The sequence below is a fragment of the Macrosteles quadrilineatus genome, unplaced genomic scaffold, assembly GCF_028750875.1.
Source record: "Macrosteles quadrilineatus isolate MER2022 unplaced genomic scaffold, UCM_ALF_1.0 Scaffold_5__1_contigs__length_97177068, whole genome shotgun sequence".
NCBI classification, from domain to species: domain Eukaryota; kingdom Metazoa; phylum Arthropoda; class Insecta; order Hemiptera; family Cicadellidae; genus Macrosteles; species Macrosteles quadrilineatus.
The window spans coordinates 1765626-1786869 of NW_026542598.1; the positions used below are offsets into that span (position 1 = coordinate 1765626).

General features: G+C 35.2%; 2 protein-coding genes across 3 annotated transcripts in view; both read left to right on the forward strand.

Annotated features, from left to right (window-relative positions):
- The first annotated feature begins 1841 nt into the window (after window positions 1-1841).
- Window positions 1842-10979, forward strand: LOC128993978 (myosin regulatory light chain sqh). 2 transcript variants are annotated; one of them, XM_054418129.1, is made up of 4 exons: window positions 1842-1973; window positions 4492-4685; window positions 6213-6442; window positions 10766-10979. In XM_054418129.1, the coding sequence occupies exons 2-4, from the start codon at window positions 4496-4498 to the stop codon at window positions 10868-10870; spliced, it is 525 nt and encodes a 174-aa protein (XP_054274104.1). In that variant the 5' UTR covers window positions 1842-1973; window positions 4492-4495; the 3' UTR covers window positions 10871-10979. The 2 variants fall into 2 exon arrangements, with proteins under 2 accessions (XP_054274104.1, XP_054274105.1); XM_054418130.1 differs by lacking the exon at window positions 1842-1973 and adding an exon at window positions 2161-2181.
- Window positions 10980-15931: 4952 nt separating this feature from the next.
- The window catches only part of LOC128993973 (influenza virus NS1A-binding protein homolog), a 58651-nt gene continuing 53338 nt past the window's right edge, over window positions 15932-21244 (forward strand). The window contains exons 1-2 of the mRNA XM_054418121.1: window positions 15932-16155; window positions 18828-18941. Coding sequence (XP_054274096.1) covers window positions 18878-18941 — 64 coding nt within the window. The 5' untranslated portion in view covers window positions 15932-16155; window positions 18828-18877. The remainder of the gene's footprint in view (window positions 16156-18827; window positions 18942-21244) is intronic.

Genomic DNA, 21244 nt, shown 5'->3' on the forward strand with positions numbered 1-21244 from the left:
AAAGCACAAATGATACGTCAAATAACACTTATAATAATATATTTACTTTACACTTATACTGTTTACTCACAAGGCGTTAAATACATATAAAAGATGAAAAGGGGTGATCGATTTTGATTTAACACTCCAATCATCATCAGACCCAATAGACCCATCAGACATTCGCCTATGGGTCTGATGATGATTTGAGTGTTCAATCAAAATCTATCACCCCTCAGTTTTTAATTTGACAACACAATTAAAAATAAAGACCACATCAAATTCTTAGGATTAGAAATTGAAAAAAAATTGAAGTGTTGATCAGTTGATCTGTGAAGATCAGCTGTTTCTTTAGCAAGGGCCATTAAAAAAAACCAAGGATCCCATGATCAAAGACAGCTGGGTACAGTTCCAAACCATCAAAAAGATATTGATCAGTTGCTTCCTAAAATTTCATTTGGCCTTTATGCACTAACAAGATTAAAACCCCTATGTGAAAAGGAAACTTTAAAAATTATATATTTTTCATAAATACATTCAATCATATCATTTGAAACTTCACTTTATGGTGCAGCAAAAATTCTAATCAATTCTAAAAAAGCAAAAGAAAGCTGTTAGAATTTTATGCAATTTAAAACGCAGAACTTCAGTCAAGGAACATTTTAAAACTGAAAATATTATGACTGTTTATGGAATGTACTGTATGTCTATGAAACAGTATTACCAGTCAAAGACAGATTTAGGCCTAATGAATTACAACAATGTACTCCTTTGAAGGGTTTTAGTTCTATAAGTTATTAATTGCTTTATTTCATTTAAATTAAAACTTTTGATTTTAAAATAATTTCATCTATTATTTTTTAATTTTGATATTTTCATGTATAAACTTTCATGTTGCACTGCTTGTTTTACTTTATTTGATCTTAAAGGCTATTAATATTCATAGTATGTTGTTACGCCATACATGATTATGAGTTATTATATGATTATGAGTAGTTAAGTTGGTTTTATTAAATTACTCTTGACGCCATTCCTTTATTTATGTATTGTACTTAAATGAATAAAGTTAAATATGAAATGAAATGAAGCATTGAAGCCAATGTGATATATAAAACTATACTAACTCAAACTATGTTTAGTCAAGTGGAAAAAGAAAGGGAATGATGGGACTCATTAAAATGCCATTAATGCAAACACTGGGCCACTGGCCTAAAAACACAAAAAATAAAATACAAAAATAATTACTGGAAACAAATAACAGTGTAAGAGTTATTTAATGAAAAGGGTATCTGCATTCAGCCCACACTGGTGAAATTTCGTTTGCAATCTCTCGGTATAAGGCAATGTCTGAAGTACAACTATTATAGGACCTTGCCAGCTGCTTGAAGAACATTACCTTTTATGGATATGAGAGAAATCCACTAAGTAGACCAATGGAAAGAGGAGCCATATGTGCAAGAAAACGCCCGAAATGTGACAAATATCGATTAGTAAGTAATGGAAAACAATAGATTTTGTTTTTTGGTATACATAGATTGATAATATTTGACTGTGATACGAAAATATACATTGCCAACTACTGAAAATGGTTTTGATTTAAAAATTTATAACTTGAATTTACCGCGTGAAACCAACCAAGGTGATTCGTAAAGAGGACTGACCAATGGAACCGCTTCTTTACTCTCAGGAATGCCAACCAAAGTTTTACTGGTTCAGTAACAATTTTGCAGCATCTCCTCATATTTTCACAATTTATTCGATAAATAATTTTTTATACAGAATTTTATACATACATTTACATTTTAGTTCCATTTTTCTTCGGTTAATGGGCTTTATTCACAACAGATTCTATAGCGTATGTTTGACAATAGTGTGGTAGAACTGTACAGAACCTGGATACCATAACCTCAGCTGTGAAAGAATCTGATTCATCAGTAAAAAGCTGTAGGTGTTGGCCGAGTTGGAGTTGTCAAATATCTATTGACGTCACAAAGGTATGTTCCTCTAATTCTATTATTGTTCTAGCCTTAGACATTTTAATAAAGTTGAGAGATTTTCTGAACAAATCAAAGGTTGGCGATTCGTTGTCTTATTTGGTGTTTTTAGAGCAGATTTCATAAGCCCAGAAGCTACAATAGCTTCAGCCTTGATTATTGCTTAGTCAAGGAATTTATTTTTCATCGACTAAGAACGTGGAGATTTGTAAGAATCATGAGTCACTAACTTATTCAACGAATTAGTTAAAGAAATGTTAAAATATGTTTGAAATTTACATTTTGAAACATAGCATACTTACTACCAACCACTTGGGATATCGATAGAACCTAGGCTACTGAAAATAAATGGAACCTAGGCCTGCTCAATATAGGCCTAGTAAATTATTTCACACACCATGACAGTTTGATTTAAACTTCAAGATGCTAAATCACCTGCAGTTCCTTGATTGAACCTCACTTAACTTAAGTTAACATACCCTACGTCTTAACTTAAGTTGGTATCTTGTAAATATTTAGCATAATCTAGTCCTTTAGGTACTATGTTAAACATTCAAAACATTAGGTTTAGATCACTAAGTAGGCCTATTCAATGTTTGAGTCAAGGTTGGGTTAAGGTTGTAGGCGTACGCTGAGACCTCTGCTGTACTTAGTAGCCCATGGTAACTTAGGCCTAGACTAACTGCCTAACTTACGAGGTGATGGTCAAGTATGAGTAAGGTAATTTATTTTAGGATTTTTGGGACAGGTAACTTGAAACATTAACTTAGTTCATGGCAACTGAGTTAAAAGAGCAAAACGTATGATCGAGGTTTAGGTTGTTTTGTTGGTTAAAGTGTCTGACTCGAAATATACCGGTAATATCACTCCTTAGTTAACCCTCCGAAGGTCACGCTTCTAAAAATAGACGCATAACACACTTTGTGTAGTGTCACGCGTCTATTTTTAGACGCACAAACATCGTTTACGGCGAAGGCTCTATGACTGACTGATCGGATTGAACTGGATCGAGTTAGGTATCGTTCTTTTCATTAGATTCTAAGCTTTCTAAAGGTCTGTCTCTAAGCGCTGTTTGTTCTCTGAGCCGATCGTAATTGTAGCAGACAGCTGACGTGCATATTAGTAAACAGGTTACTTAACCTCGGACCGATAACTGATGTGTTTTATTATGTTTATCATTGTTTTAGTGTTAAAAATCAAAAGTAGTGATATACGTGGTGCATTATAAGAAGATTTAAGTGGTTTTGAAGTGCTGGTTGATGATCCTGAAGAAGTAGGTAGTGATATTGATGTAAATTATCAGCCAGATTCCTAGCTATGGTTAGGCTATGCATTCTTAGCTAAACGCTATGTACTGAAATCCGTTTTTCGCTCATAACTTATTTATTTGATAACTTACCTCGCTATATGATTATATATTTGTAATCCTCATTAAATTTAGAACAAGTGGCTATTTTCAAATATTTATAGGCCTATAATTTATACAATTTCATTGAGCGCAAACTTTTTTTTTTTTTTGAAAATTTTCGAAATTATATTTTTTTTTACCTAAAAATTTTTTTTTTTAAATGTTCCTTATGTTTTATATATAATATTGAAGCCCATGATTTTCCAAACAAAATGGTATATAGAACATTAGAATTAACATTGTTTTAAGCTTCTCAGATCCGTTTTAATAAAACCTTGCAAAGGGGCCAAAAATAGGTGGACATTAAGGCCTAAACTATGGACCTTTGGAGGGTTAAAGCAACACCAGTAACATAAATGTAACAATTGCACCTAGTGCTCAGTAGGCCTAACTCATTTCCTCAGGGTACATATTTTATCTATTGCCAAAGTAGAGGCCTATCCTACTTGATAAACTCGACCCTAATTCGAAAATGATCGAGACTTCAACTCAGATGTTTTGTATTTTCAACAAACAGTAGTCTAAGTAAGTAGCAACTCATGTATTCCTTAAAAGTATCAGTTTGTAAAATTTCCATGTACTATTTAGAATTAGGTCCACCTTTCAAATTCCACTTAAAAGTTAGGGTAGGGCCTAGTTTGGCTTTCAATTTTATATCAATTATTTAAGATGGGGACGCCACTTTTTAAATACCGGTAATGAATAATAAGTTACCGGTACTCTAAATTCACCTCCAGGTGTATGCAAACTATTTTTGTTTTGTCAAGTGATAAAATTTAAGTACCGATAGGCCTACAAGAAAAAGAGTTTTGGAATCACTGGATTAGGTATAAGGTAATTGACCCTTGTTCCAAGGATTCAATTATCGGACGCAGGGCTGCCACCTTAGGTTAGGGAAAAATTGGGACATTTCCCCCCTCCCTCCGGATTAACATAGGCTTAAATACGGGCATTAGGAACAAAATTGGGACTGTCCTGGCAGAATAGGGATGGGTGGCAACCCTGATCGGACGCCACCTAACAACACCTCAAGCTATCCTGGCCGAGGAATTGAATGTTATTTATACCTAATAAAAAACCAGTCTCGTTCACCCATTCTTATTCTTTCAGCAAAATGTCTTCCAGAAAGTCAGCCGGTCGTAGAGCCACCACCAAGAAGAGGGCCCAGCGGGCTACTTCTAATGTGTTTGCTATGTTTGATCAAGCCCAAATACAGGAGTTCAAAGAAGCTTTCAACATGATCGACCAAAACAGAGATGGGTTTATTGACAAGGAGGACCTGCATGATATGCTTGCATCTCTTGGTAAGACCTTTGTTACAAAACAGTTAATTTTTCATCTTAAAAAGTTATAGTTTTCATCATTTGACCCTTCACATGGATGATCTGGCTACTTTATCATCACATAGAATTTCTAAGTGATATGACTTTACACCGGAGTAGGTTTGCAGAGACATAGGTAGGCCTACCTCTTTTTCTGTCCCTTCCTGTACTTGAAAGATATATACGGTACCTAACATTAGCATGATCATGAGACTTCAGCTTTGACAATGATCCTCTATTATGAAAGTTCCTTCATGTAAGGCATCATCTAATTGTTGGTGCGCCTCCGTACCACATATTTAGTTATATAACTCCTCATGTTTTACGTTTTAAGTTAGGCCTATCCCTATGTTTTTTGAGATTATGGTTTTACAACAGCAAAAGTATTGTTTATAGAAGACTAATTTGAAGTATTGAACAGGTTTGACTGAGGAGGAAGTTTATTAATTTAATTTTTTTAATATCTTTACTTTGGATTTTTTTCCATGTTAACTTGCCTATCCAATAAACATGGAAAGAAGAGGGCTGTAGTTGTTGGTAGGGGTTAGTTCTGGTACCTACCCCAAAATAACGTGGTACAAAATAAGTTACTTTGGTAGGCCTATGGCAGTAATTTTTTACTAAGCCAAAGTTTTATGGAAATACAAGTATTGCTAGGAAGCTAAAAAATACTAAACTATAGAACCAAAGTTGTAAAAATCGGTTGATAATTAAAACAGATCCTGCACAAGAATTTGTTCTAGATTTTGCTTTAGACGTTTGGTTTATTTCTATGCCTAACTTATACAATTACTTCTTTTTCCTGTTGTTTCTGTTTTTAGTTTTGTGCAAAGGTTAGGCCTAATTAACTACATACAAAACAGTTGTTATTTAGTAAAAAATACTGCAACAAAAATGCCTAATTTATTATTAGACATGTAGGTAACTTATTGACTTTTTATTTTAAAATTTGTCACGCTGTCTGTATTTTTACTACCAGTACTTACTCATTCAGATATGAAGCATGTAGGGTATAATAACAATTAGAAGGCTAAATTTAAATACAAGTCAACAAGTAAGCTTCAGCTTATTATTACATGTATTTCATTGACTCCCAATTAGTTAGTGAAAAAAGATTGGATGGTACAAGCTTGGGCAGGCATCCAATCCCATGACCAAACAAGCACATTTTTTTAGCCAAGTATTTTGTATTAAACTCCTTTCTGTGCTTGGAACGAATTGATTAAAAAGAAGAACGAAAATAAGAGTACTAAATAATTAGCCTATACTTCTCAAGTAAAGTGCAAGTCAACATTTTTGCTTAAAAAGGTTACAGCTAACGCTAATAAGCAAGTAAGTAAGTACTAATATGTGATTGAGGGAATTTGTAATGCTGCCAAATTACTATGGAATACCTACAAAATAGCTGTTATTAACTGCTATTAAAATTTCTATTGGACTATGAGACATTCTCTATCCTGTAGTTTTAAACATCTACGGCAGTAATCTTAAACCTTCCTTTATTTCAAGGCAAGAACCCAACAGACGAGTACTTGGAGGGTATGATGAACGAGGCCCCTGGTCCCATCAACTTCACCATGTTCCTCACTCTGTTCGGCGAGCGGCTACAGGGGACTGACCCTGAGGATGTCATCAAGAACGCCTTCGGCTGTTTTGACGAGGACAACAACGGCTATATCAACGAGGAACGTCTGAGGGAACTCCTCATCAGCATGGGAGACAGGTTCTCCGATGAAGATGTAAGTATAGCAGGAAACAGTTTTCCCTATCTGGGTCAACCAAATCTATTGAAAATTCTAATTAATTGGAAAATGAGGTTACCAAGTGGAAATTCCCCCTTGGTTAAGGTTGGCTCAGGAAATAGTTTTACCTTTTAACGATATTTTGTTAAGGTGAAACCATGGTCATCCAAAACCAAAATCAGCTAGGCAACTAAATGGCTGCTTGTAGAGGATAGTAGGACTGGCTTCAAGCCTGCGGTTTAAACATGTGATTCGCCATGCGCCCTAGGAATGATTTCGTCCCTCTCCTCCTGCCTTAATGGGGGATTTCTCCTCTTCCTTGTGCCCCCAAAGAACCTAAAACCTCTTGACTCCCTGGGTTTATTTATTAAAGTGACCCTGCCTTGTTTGGCAACAGAATGTAATGGAGTCAACCACGATAAAGATACTATACCATGATAGAGATCAAGTTGAGAAAAGAACTTAATATTGTTTTTTAAATACATTGTTGACATTCAGTTGTAGATCTTAAGATGTATCAGGTCAAACTAAAAAAAATAACCTAAGCAGCATAAACAACCAAGCTCTTGTGTGTTTTTTGGAACCTTTCATGTGTATTCGGATCATGTGTGTTCTCATACCTGTTTCATAAGATCTCCAGCTTTGCAAGAGATGCTAAGAGGCGGTTCACGAGTCACGGGTTATCCTTAGTTCGAGCGCAAAATCCAGTTATAGCCAGAAGTCGGCTTAGAAATCGGCTTCACGAGTACGAGGTTACCCGCGCTCGGGCGCAGACAGATAAACTTCACCCAATTATGACAGGGATAAACCCGAGCGCAAAAAGTCAGCTTCACGGGTTCAATTAGAGAAAACCCCGGGCCAAATGTCGGGTTCACGAGTCATGGTCTAGCGCAAACTGGATAATCTCGGGCGTAAATAACAATGGTTTTGGCCTTCAACTTAACCCTGCTAGGGGGCAGGGTTAAGTTGACATCATGTCGGGATTATCTCATTTGCTCGTTTATTGTTTTTTTGTTAGCAAAAAGAATGTTATATTCGGATTCGCCATTAAATTCCAAATAATTTCATTACCCTCAACATGATATTTATTTTTTTAAATTTTTTTACTACTAATTGCCGAAAACATGCAAAACTCGTAAAAAGTAGCTGTTGAGACATTTTAATTCATTATTACTAAGTAAAAATATAACTAATAGCTTAACGTATTCATATAAATTTAAATTGCAATCGAATCTTATGTTTTATATTAATTTTAGCAATTTTGAACCCTTTTATTTCAGCTGAATAATATCAAAATAAAAATGGTTCCATCAAACACTGTTAGGTTTGTCTAAGAATTTTTATTGTACAAAATTAGTACAATTTTTGTTCCTCCATACAATTTATATAAAACATAGGCCTAGGTCATTTTATTTGAGTATCCAACATTTTTTGGATGTTTTAGCGAATTTCCCTATAGGGAAGTAGCTATTACCGTAGGTGGCACGGTAAGACCTAGACCCGGGACCAATTTACTTTTTCATTTTGATGTCCCCAGAGGCCAAAAACACTATTCGTTCAAATTTTTATATATGTATATATATATATATAGACATATATATATATATATACGTCCGTGAACGCGATAACTTGAGTAATTTTTGTCCGATTTTGATGAAATTTGGTTTAAAGGTGTAAAGCGGGATAAACTTGAATGAGTTCGCGAACCAGCACGATTGGACCATGGGAACGGGGCTTTACGGGGGGTTTTATGGGGTAAAAATTGGTTTTTCTCACTTTTGACCCTCAAAACACAAAATTTCCCAATTTTTAGCGAATTTCCCTATAGGGAAGTAGCTATTACCGTAGGTGGCACGGTAAGACCTAGACCCGGGACCAATTTACTTTTTCATTTTGATGTCCCCAGAGGCCAAAAACACTATTCGTTCAAATTTTTATATATGTATATATATATATATAGACTTATATATATATATACTAGCTGTAACCCGCGGGCTTTGCCCCGTTTAACTTCTTAATTTTCAAGATTAGCCTATCTCGTTCGCATGGTTCAATCACGTCCTGGTTGAAGTTTGTTCGCTACGCTCACTCACCTTTAGGTTGGAGCTCGTTCGCTGCGCTCACTTGCCTTCAGGTTAGCTTGTTCACTACGCTAACTCGCCTCCAGGTTGAAGTTCGTTCGCTACGCTCACTCACCTTTTGGTTGCAAATTAGCTGTTGTCATAAATGTAAAAGAAATAATAGTGCTGCACCCTGTTGGTAATCCTTGTAACTTTAATGCTATTGAACATCATAGAACAGAACCAACTTGTTTAATTGAAACAGCTGTTAAGATTCAATAATTCCATTTCTCATAAGGTTATCATGGGAAACTCCAGAGCCACTGGGGTGGAGCCCGAAAGGATTTTTGAAATAAGAATATGCCTATATGTTAATCGGGAATGTGAGCTATCATCATGCCAAATTTCAGCCCAATCCGACCAGTATTTTTCGCGTTCACTTGTCACAAACATACATCCATACATCCAAACTCTCTCATTTATAATATTAGTAGGATATATATATATACGTCCGTGAACGCGATAACTTGAGTAATTTTTGTCCGATTTTAATGAAATTTGGTTTAAAGGTGTAAAGCGGGATAAACTTGAATGAGTTCGCGAACCAGCACGATTGGACCATGGGAACGGGGCTTTACGGGGGGTTTTATGGGGTAAAAATTGGTTTTTCTCACTTTTGACCCTCAAAACACAAAATTTCCCAATTTCTCTTTAGACCTTTTTAAAGAGCTTAAAAAAACAAATAATTTAGTATATAAAAGTATTTTTGTTCGATTATTAGTAACGGAGAAAATTAAAAAAATTGTAAATTTAAAATTCCCATGTTATTCTTATGGAGAATATTGTCAAATGTTGTAGTTTGCTTGTTTATGAATATATTTTGATCAAACTTGGCAAATTTATTTATTTTGTACTAAGCTATCAATATTTTACTCAAAAACATACTTTATTAGTTTCCTTGTAGCAGCAAACCTAGGTACTCGTTAAACCTAATGTTATTAAAATATATTTAACTGAAAATCAATTCAGACAAATGGAAATTCGCTTAGTCGGCAGGTTTGCTGCGGCGGGGGTATTTAATTATATGTTTATATTATTATATTTATGATTTAACATTTTGTTATTTTCATCTGATAATGTCTTAATATTTGTCATATCGGGATTTACAATAAATTGCTTCAATTTGCTGAGGTAAAAGATAAATTCTGTAGTTAAATATATAAAACATTGTATTATAACAAAATATTTTTTAAATTATGACCTGTTTTCTCACACCTGTTTTCTCATGCTTATTGGACTGCGTTCTACCCGTCTGACGCGCGCAAATGCAAAGGGTTTAGTTCTTAGGCCTGCTGTTTTTGGCCCCAATTGTGAACAGCTTTAAAAGATCTTGGTGTCATAAAATGTTATTGTAGGTTTGCCATTTTATATTTACGTTTAATACTGTTTACGTATGAAGGCATCTCGGCTCCTATAATAGCCAGTTGTTCCTCCAAATAGATTTTTTATACAAATTACTGATACATAAAAGATAATCATAAATCTTGGAAAACAACAGTCATTTTATTAAATAATTTGAACGTTTGGATAAAACTGCAAACCTGATAAAGTATGTCTTATTTTTGAACATAATTGGTAACCTAATTTTATTGCAAACATTACCAAGATTTGTTAAAATTTTTTTTAACATAATTGCATTTTCCCGATGCAATGTATTCAGTAATAGTGTATTATTCAAAATTCAATGACAAATTGAGTAACTTTAAACTTTAGTATAAAATGAATTTAATTTCAAGTCCACAATCTTTTATACTATATCAGTAAATACCCTGTACAATTATAATTTATGAATCAATCATTATGACGCAACGTCATCCTATTATTGTTTTGGGGCTCGTCAACCGCGAGCAGCGGCCTGGCAGGTGGCTGTTGCCAACCTCCCAACGAAACTTCCCAGTTAATCCCTGCTCTTGATCGACGGCCAGCGTTGGTCTCGGCTAAGCTTGATCTCGGCTAACGCTCTATGTCGTGAACCCATTTTTTGACAGTCGGTTAAAATTGGTCGAGATCAACGATAACCACGGGCCACGAAACCCCGTACTCGTGAACCGCCTCTAAATGTGCTAGGGCTGTTCTGGATAAGAATTATTGTTGGTGCACTGTGTGTTGAGGCTGTGTGTGCCACAACTTTATCAGTCCTATTACATCTCTATTACATTATCCTATTACATGGGTCAACAATTTGATGTTTTTGTTGTAGGTTGATGAGATGTACAGGGAAGCACCTATCAAGAGTGGAATGTTCGACTACATTGAGTTCACTCGTATCTTAAAGCACGGAGCTAAAGAAAAAGATGAGCAATAGACATCATAGCATTTATCAATCATCTATATTTATTGATTTGAAACGTTTTGTAAAAATATTTAATATGTTACCGAATTGAGCATTTTATTAAATTATTTTTTTAACCTCATCTTATACTAACTTGTTGCCTGTCATGTTTGTATCAATAGTTGTTAAGAAATTTTCATATATACAATTTTATACATGTGTGACCAGGTTTTTATTTTGCCTTCTTTTGTTTGTAATATTCTATTATGGTTACAATTTTTTTTTACATTCTGGTTTGTTTTTAATTGAACTGTGTTGACAAGAAAAGTCAAGATAATAAGATAATCACATTTTACAAGGGCAGTCTATTATGGTTACAATTTTTTTTTTTTACATTCTGGTTTGTTTTGAATTGAACTGTGTTGACAAGAAAAGTCAAGATAATAAGATAATCACATTTTACAAGGGCAGGGCCTCATTTTCCGCTAGGTACATGGAATGACAATGATGGCTACAGGACGCACTACTTCAGTCTAATTGAAAACAAGTTGAGTGATACTATTTTTATAGCTTAATTATTAATTAACCTCTTTAGCGCAGATAGACAGCCATTGACATGCCATCTTGATCATAACTCGCATCAAGCTATTACTTTCCTGTTGATTTAACTAACAAAAAGCCCTGGTACCAAAGCCTTAAATAAATATCATGGCGGGAAACATGCTCCACGATTATAAGTGGCGCTATGTTAGTGGTCAAATCAAAGAACATATTCTTCAGTGTTACAAACACTTAAGCAGCATTACAATCAACAGTATTTAAAGTCATAATGTTTATTATAGGCCTTTACATGTTTTTCGCCTTTGACTGTAGTAAATGTGAAGTAATTTAAAAATCCATTTACGGGGTTGGCCTATATGTTGAGGTGGCAGGTGAGTTGACTTGCTTGGACTATAGATATAAATAACAACACTAATTACTGTGTTTATATCCATGTCTTGCCCCCTCCAAGGTTCCACCTTCCAGGAAGGTGGTGAGTTTTCACCAACAACGAGCTACCGTACCTCAACTTTTTGTTTGCGGTATGTTGTCAGGGTGGCACCTTGACTTGTCCCCAAATCCCATGTCAAAGTTGTAAAGTGTAAAGTGCACAAGAGTCGACGTATAAGAGCTCCTTCCCTCCCTTTCCATAGCATGTTAGGATTGCAGAATCCTTAATCTAATCGTCATAAACAGTTCCCACACTCCGAACAACTCGCCTTCACTACTTCCTTTGCCACTTCCTACGTCGTGGACACGTTTTCCTCCCTTCCCATATCATTTTAGGAATGCAGATACCTTAATCTAACTGTAATAAACAGTTTCCAAACTCCGGACAGCTCGCCTTGACTACTTCGTCACCAGTTCCTACGTCGCGGACCCGTTTTCCTCCCTTCCCATAGAATTTTAGGAATGCAGATACCTTAATCTAATCGTCATAAACAGTACCCACACTCCGGACAGCTCACCATGACTACTTCCTTCACCACTTCCTACGTCGCGGACCCGTTTTCCTCCCTTCCCATAGAATTTTAGGAATGCTGATACCTAAATCTAATCGTCATAAATAGTTTCCAGACTGCTCACCATTACTACTTCCTTCACCACTTCCTACGTCACGGACCTAAAGTTAGTGTCGTCATTTGATTATATTTATGATCCATACCGTTTCTGTTCTAATATCTGTGAATTAATGCTACTAGCTATTTCTTTATCTACTGCATTCAAAAGTCAACAGCTGATCATATGTTTTAGCGAATTTCCCATATAGGGAATAAGCTATTACCGTAGTACTCATGGTAAGACCTGGACCCAGGACCGATTTTTTTTTTCGTTTTGAGGTCCCTAGAGGCCAAAAACACCATCCGTTCAAATTCATATATATATATATATATATGTGTGTGTCCGTTAGCGCGATAACTCGAGCAAAAATGATCCGATTTTGATGAAATTTGGTACAAACGTGTAAACCAACGTTTATTCGAACGAGTTCGCGAACCAGCATGATCGGACCATGGGAACGGGGGTTTATGGGGGCTTTTATGGGGTAAAAATGGGTTTTTCCAATTTTTGACCCAAAAAACATAAAATTTTGCAATTTCTTTCCAAACTTGTTTGTAGAGCTTAAAAAAAACAAATAATTTAGTATATTGAAGCGTTATAACGTGCCTAATGGTTACGGAGAAAATTCCAAAAATTGTTAATTTAAAATTCCCATGTTATTCTTATGGAGAATAAGTAAACTGTTATAGTTTGCTTGTTTATTAACATATTTTGCCCAAATTTTGAAAATGTTTTTATTTCTTACTAACTATTAACATTTTACATAAAAAACACTTTTACCCTCCCTGTTGCAGCAAACCTAAGTATGTGTTAAACTGATTCTATTTAAATAGGGAATAAATGTGATATTTTTAAGGAGACATTTTAGTGTATAAATCCAATCAGCCAAATGGAAATTCGCTTAGTCTGCAGGTTTGCTGCGGCGGGGGTATTTATTTATGTGTCAAATACTGCTTCCATAAGGATTACATTGAAACTTTGAGACCCAGTGGGGCGAATTCCTGAGAGACTTTTTTAACGCTATATAAATGTTAGCACTCACCGATATGGTCTTTATCTTTATGCAAAATTTGAAAACTGTTGATTCAGCCGTCTAGGAGGAGTTTGCGTATTACGAAATGCATAAGAGTCGACGTATAAGAGCTTCGCTCGTTCCACTCAATTAATTGATTACATTTAAACTAATCAAGAATAAATTTAAAATTTCATGTTTCGAAATTTGTTCATGCATTGTCATAATTTTCTCGTTGCTACATCTCACTTATGATACAGTAGTTAAATGAATGTGATTTTTTGTGTTGATGAAAGATAAAGTCCTTTTGTTATATGCCTACCACAACTTATTCGCACAATCTATTCGATTGTAATTAGTTAATTTACATGACCGTAGTAGATACAAAATAATAGTGTTTTTATATATTGATATATTTTTTGTGGCAATTTTTACTTCTATGATGGCTGATCACTGACAAAACACCACTTCTAATACTAACATTATTTTTGTTACCTACGGAGTGTGTCGTTAGTTACATCCCCAGACTTGTAAGTTGTAGCGCTAGTTCTCCAGCTTCGTCTGACAGGACTTCTAGCGCGCTGGAGAACAAGCAACTAATCAACTAAAGCTGCTGGAACCAGCTCCGTGTGACAGGGGCTTAATTAAAAACGAAAACAAACTATATTAACACTGTGCTGCATATTTCTTAATCAATCATTGAAAGATTCACAAACCAATCAATCAATTAATTAAGATGAGGACGCCACTATGCACAGGCGTAGTTTAACCCAAATATGAGTGTAGGATGAGTGGCGCCATCTTGTATTGTAGTCTTGTTAGTTACTAACATGGCAACTAAAGGGACCTACAGTTTATAGTGGAATACGAACCACATTTTTGGCTTGGTCTAATTATCAGGATAGTACTGCGGGTAGTCGTAGTACCCACTTAGTGCGGACATTAATCCAAACCAGGGAGTATCACATCCACAGTGCATGCCTATAGGATCCACAATTCGTTACCTCCTAGTAGCTGGATTACAGGACGACGCCACCGTCCCAGTCTAAGGAATGGAAACTAGGGAAACACCATAGGAAAGTCATAAAACGCCACCAAGTAGAAGAATATAAATAATGTGTTTTTTAATCGTTATTATAGGCAACCTAATGCGGATGGATATGAGTGGGAAATATTCGTAGAAAACATTCAAAAACAAGATCAGGTTTTGAAAGAAATAATTATAAGAAATCTGGATTATATCAATTTGTTATGAAATCGTTAGTATTTCCATAATCTTTGAGTCGACACTTTCATCGAAAAATTATTACTGTTATTCGTTTTAAAATAACGCATATAATACTTCCTAATTGCTTGAATTCGAGCAACAGGTACACTTAGTAGATTAACCATGCTTGTAATTAGCTAGAAGGTCGCTGATTTGATTCTGAGAAAAGCCAGTTACTTATTTTTGCTTGTTTTAAACTGCGGACCCTGCTGTTTGATCATTTGGGTTCTTATAAGAAGGTATACCCATTGTGTACATAGTTACGATTCTGGCTAAAATGCTAACACCTGATCTTAGGCAGAACCAAATACCAACATTCAGAATTATCTCGCTCGACATAATTCAGCAACAGCAACCTTAAAACGCTCATTGGAGTGTTGGCGTCGTACATGATCATAATCATCAATTGAGATGGGGACGCAACCTATATAGGAGCATGTTTTAACCATCGATGTATATAACACTCTACATCGATGTAGAGTATTACATCGATGTTTTCAACCAAAAAAATATGAATGAAAGATGAGTGTAGAATGGTGTGAGATCTCGTAGGTGTAGTTTGAAACCGACTAAACAAAGATCAACTGTTTCATTATCCAGGACCATTAGGAAGAGTAGAATGAACTAGACAACAGCTTGGTTTTATATGCAGAATGGTAATACTAAGTAAGCGTGTGGTATCAGTAAATTCTATTTAGATAAAACGAAACATACTTATTCGTGTAGGCTTTTATTCTACTAACAGCTGGTAAGGACAGCTTGGCCCAGTTTTAAAAGCCTTAAAATAAATTATCAAACCGGTTACATCAGACTGATGACGCGCATTATATTACATCTACTCAGTTACTTGGCTATTGTTGAGAACGACCACAGGAAAATATATTGACTATTATTATTGCCATAGATTCATTCTAATCTAATCCATTAAACATAATTTTTGACTATGTACATTCATAGAGATGAGTATGAGTGGATTATAACCATATTGTGCTGTGCATATATAATCAATGTTTATCAATAAAAATTCCACTCGATCCAGTCTGTCACTTCAGTTCAGTTCAGGAAAAACAAATTTCCTTATTATTGAAGCTTCCTCATTCGTCATTCCGTTTCATTCGTTCCTCTCCCTTCACATTTGTTTTGCGTCGCGTCTGCCTGCCTAGTGCCTGCGCTACACGGTTCAAATTAATTGAGGACGGTGCCCTACTGCTCTGGCTCTGCTGCTCTGCTGTTCTGTTCTGCTCTCTGCTCTTACTAGCTTCGTCTTCATGTTTGCGCCTGTTTATTGTTTATTAAGTTAGTTAGTGTGTTTGTGTTTGTTGTTGTGCTTGACACTTTAACCTGAAGCGAAATTATTCAACCGTACGGGTTAACTTGTACAGTTTACAAATCAAACTGCTTGAATTCAGTTTATTAATGCTTTAGCCCCAAAAATAGGTAGGTTGAACTTGTAAACACGAGGTTTTTAATTTACTAGGCCTATTGTTGATGACACTCCCTAACTATAGTCATCATTTTTTTAATGGCATCCTTAACGTATTCTTAGCTAAGTTACCTTCTCTTATTTTAAATTTGCCCATAAAATCATGAGCCAATCATAATTGCCCTAGCTTACCAATGCAGCGCAGGCCTAAGTTAGGCCATATTCATCCAATTTTATTATTGGGCCTCAGTCAAATTTATTTTTGCCTCATTTTTTGACATTTTGCTTGAAAATAAAATTATCCAGTCTAACTTAACATCAAAGACAGTGAGGTGTTTTCAAGGAAATTCTTCTCAGATAAAACAAATGCTTAACTTAGGTAAAAGTTATTTTACCCTTAGATAAAGAATTTATGTAGGGAAATTCGGTAAAATTTATTGATACATACATACATACATGATACATGATCTCTCCGTCCGTAGTCCTTTGCCTTAAGGAACTGGACAGGTCAGGGTTAATACAAAGAATAACCAGCTTAACACTAATTTTTGTCACCGTCTAGGTAACTGTCTATGTCCTCTAAACTTAACTCTACTAGATATTTTTTTAATTCTGATTTGAATTTTGTTAAGCTCTGAATTTTAAGTAATTTTTTCGGTAGGGCCTGGTACAATTTCATTCCCATGTAATCTGGTTTGTGTTCAAATTTTGTGAGTTTATGTTGGACTGCATGTGTGCCCTTTGTTCGTGTGTTGTAAGTGTGATTTGTAAAAGTTGGTTTAATGTTCTGTGATTTTATATAGCAAACTGATTCATAGATATAAAGTGAAGGGACTGTGAGAAAGCCAAGTTCTTTATAAACATTTTTGCAGCTGGTCCGAGGCGGCATGCCCAAGATTGCTCTTACTGCCATATTCTGCCAAACAAAGATCTGGTCAATATTCTTCTTAACAGCTCCCCATAGAATGATTGAATACAAAATGTGCTGTTCTATTAGGCCAAAATACACAAGTTTAGAGAGAGCCAGGTTTCCGAAAGTTCTTATTCTTCGAAGTACAAAGACCCCTCGAGCCATAGACCCCTCCAGTTTTTTTATTTGTGCATCCCAGCTCAATTTATCGTCCAATCTCACCCCCAAAAAGTCGGCAGTTTTTGAAATTTGAATTTGATCCTCTCCAATTAATAGGTTCGGAGTCCTATTATTTTTTAAATTTTGTCTTTTTGCAGTTTGGATACACATGTATCCTGTTTTTTGTGAATTTAATTTGAGTTTGTTTGAGGAAAAAAAGTCAGCCAAATCATTTGCTCTTTGATTAGATTCTGCCTCCAGGGCCGCGTCGCTCCATGATAGTCTACAAAGTCCAACAGATGTCTTAATTTTTAGCTGGTGTAGTTTGGTTGTAATTTAAATTGTAATATAGGGGCTACCTGCCGCGCCGCGTGGCGTCATGTGGGCAGATTCTGCTTCAACCGTACTTGTAATACAGTTTGGATACTCAAGTTAGGAGCTATACAGAAAAGTTACTAAAATAATTAGACAAACACGGAGTAGCCTACATATAAATATTCTTCGTTTTATTTTTTTGTATTCATCTAAAAATTAATATTTTTTAGCTCTTTCACAAAATTTAATATGCCAGTCAGAATATAAACAAGAGTTGTATAAAGAGTTTCAGAAAATATCCTGTGACTTTGAAAATTTGTACATTGTAAACCAAACGCCAGAACTTTAAATCAAACTTTAATACGATATAGATACATTTATTGTAAAATAAATTTGTAAGTAGCTTTTCAGAATTTTTCTTTCACCCAACAAGTTTTTGTTGTTAACTATGCAAACTAACTTTTTCTAAGAAATGGTTAACGCTAGAAAACAAATTAAAAGCGTACCTTATTTTGAAGGTCATTGTGTTAGGTATTAATAAAAAAATGTGTAGCCTAATATAAAGTTGTATTGTCACGGATATCTATGATATAAACTAACATTTAATTAGTTGCGCCCGCTATTAGGGCTCATCACAGCCGGCAGCCGCCATATTAGTGAAGATTGGTGAAAAATACGGCTTCACGCCACGGCCAACATGCTCCAACTATTGGTCTTATGTGATCGTTGGTCAAAGTGACTTGTTAACCAATTAATGGTGTTTAGATTTTCATTTTATGCATTGTAGCCTTATACCCAGATTTTTTTCTTTCCTTGTATAACATAACCAACTATTTTTTTTAGCTTTTATAAGCGCTATTATATCAGGCTCTTCGTATAGGACACGCAGCTCTCTATTTTTCCTTATGTGCCAAACTCCTTCTTCATAAACTGGGCCCAATATTTTACGAAGTACGTTATTTTAAACACTATAAGTAATTTTCTTTCCCCCTGCTTGCTTTGGTTATTTTGTACAGTAGGCCTACATTATTCTTAAAATTGCTGTTGGATTCACTGGGTATAACTCTCAGTTTTGTAGAGAGTCTTCCCTAATTCCTCCCTACACATCGTCTAATTTGTAACAATCTATAGTTGGTCTAAGTTTTGTTGAGATTAACATCAACAATATTGGACATACAAAACAGCCTATTACCACTGTTTAAACTACGCTCATGGTACACATACAACCATCTGTTTGATAGTAGTCCTTAATGAACTATTTTGTTACAATGGTCAATATTTTATATTTATGATTTTTTTCAGGGTGAAATTAGGAGTGCTTGAGAAATCTGTCAAGAGTCTCATTCAGCAAAATGGAGTCTACGGACAAATACAACAGCATTTCAGCAGCCAGTTCATTGAATGGGTCATTTCACTGTGAGTTAAAAAATATTAGCACTAACTAAGTTACTTAGTCTAGAACTTTTTTTATTCATTAAAATACGGCTACTTTTAATCCACACTGATCCAAACCCTGTTAGTACAGACTTTGATTATCCCAGTTAACCATTAACGTTCGGAATTGAAAGCGAACTTATTAATCCAGTAAAATATTCATATGTGCTATCACAGATGAAAATGTCAACCCATGTTTTACACTTGCATGTAATTTCTAAACTAGTGTAACAGTAACTTTAGTAGGCCTAATCAAGAAAAGAATTAAAACAACAATAAATTAACTAATGTAATTATAGGCTATACTAAAGTCAATTTCTGTTGGTTGGTTTATTTGTGAAATCTCCATATATTATGTCCCCATGTATACTATAGGCTATTTTAAATTGCAGATTCTTAAGTCATTAAGTTACATCAATGACTTTTTTACCTCGCATGGAAGAACACTCACAATTCATAGTAGGCCTATACTCGGCAAAAATTTTGTTTTTTCCGCTTTCTACGTTTTTAAGCTATAGGCACCTAAATAAATAAATCATCTGCCTTTTTAATCAATCTTTTTGATATTCAAGTTTAATACCTTGTGGTTTTATGATCCTGCCATGTGAAGTAGTTTACAACATCGTATAAGTTTAACTTGAAGCTATGAATGGTTATGCCAGTCTTATCTCCTCTGCGTGGGTGACACAGGTAGCCATAAACTTGATTCACTCATCAATGTTTATCAGTTTCATTTGAAGTAAACATTCTAACTTTGTACGCTACATGAAACTCCTAAGGACATGGTTCATAAGGCCGGCCGCACACAGATGCAGCGTTTCACCTGAAGCAAGTGTTGCTAGGCAAAATGTTTTGCTGGGTACGAGCACCCCATGTATTTCAATGAGAGGCCGCACACTGATCAAGCAAACGTTGCGAGGTGCCAGGGCCGGACTTACCTATGGGCGAAGGGGGCGAACGCTCGGGGCCCCCGAGCCAAGGGGGGCCCCGACAGGGGCCCCCTTTGTACAGTAGTTTTTATCATTAACTTCGAAAATTGATCAGACACTTACCAAATGGCCTTCTTTTGTAACAGCTTTATTTTCATTTTCGCTATCCTATGTTCAAGGCTATTGTTAGGTGCATTTTAAGGCATTACTAGGAATGAAATTCTTGACCCTAAGGGACTTTTTCTCAGAGTTGCACTGGCCCCACGCTTAGGCCTGGTTTACACAAGCATATGTGCTAGGCTGTGACGGACAAGTTTCAGTTTCAATGAAGCCGCTCGCCCGAACGTACGGCCGCGGCGAATGAGTTGAAGGGGGTCCCGCGCTTGGGGCAAAAATACAATAAATATGAAAACACTTGTCCCAACGTAGAACGTAACTTGTAAAGTTGTGTTGTTTTAAATGGAGATTCACTGGTGTTCAAATACTTTAAAAAATAAAAATATTGCTCCGTTTATGTTTTATTAAATGTTTTTCTTTTCTTTTACCTCTAAGTATATACCAATCAGGATTTTAAGGGGTAGAAGTATATTATCCGTCCAATTTAAAGGTTTTGTAAAATAGTAATTAATTAAGTTATGCGTCAAAATTTTGATCTCCAATTTAGTCTTTGGAGTCAAATTTAAAATAAGCGAATAAGCAGAAGCAGCTGCAACAGTAAATGATAATGAGCTGATAAGGGATCCTGTCTAGTCCTCTCTGTCTCACGCACGCGCATACACACACATAAAATGCCTTATCGCCTATCCAAAACAATTTAAATCACTTTACTCCCATAGTTTGTCCTTTGAGACTAGAGGTCACGTCAAGTTGGTTGAAATTGTCTTACGTTGATTCAATGCTATGTTTGTGTTGTATTAATCGATATTGGATCCATTTAAACATCTTTCAGTTTCTCATATAAATAGTTAGCTTGTGAGTGTTTATTAGACATTGCAAGATTTTGCTCGTCAATAAAAAACTCAACCTTGAAAGTCCTCAATGGTAATTTTCATGCTAGGACTTTAACATATTATAAAAACGAGAAAGATATAGGTACCAAAAACATTATGAAAATAAAATAATCACACCTATATTGTAGTAATATTGAAAAACCATACAAATCGTCGGCAATAATCGATAATTTAAATACGTAATAAACAAAAATATATCAATACTTCTAATCCAAATATATTATGGTAGCCTACCATGCTACAAAGCACTACATTTTTATTTTTGTGTATAAAATTAAAATATGTAAAAATAGTTATATTTTAGGAACAATTTTTTATATAGAACTTATTGCTTATTTGGCCTTAA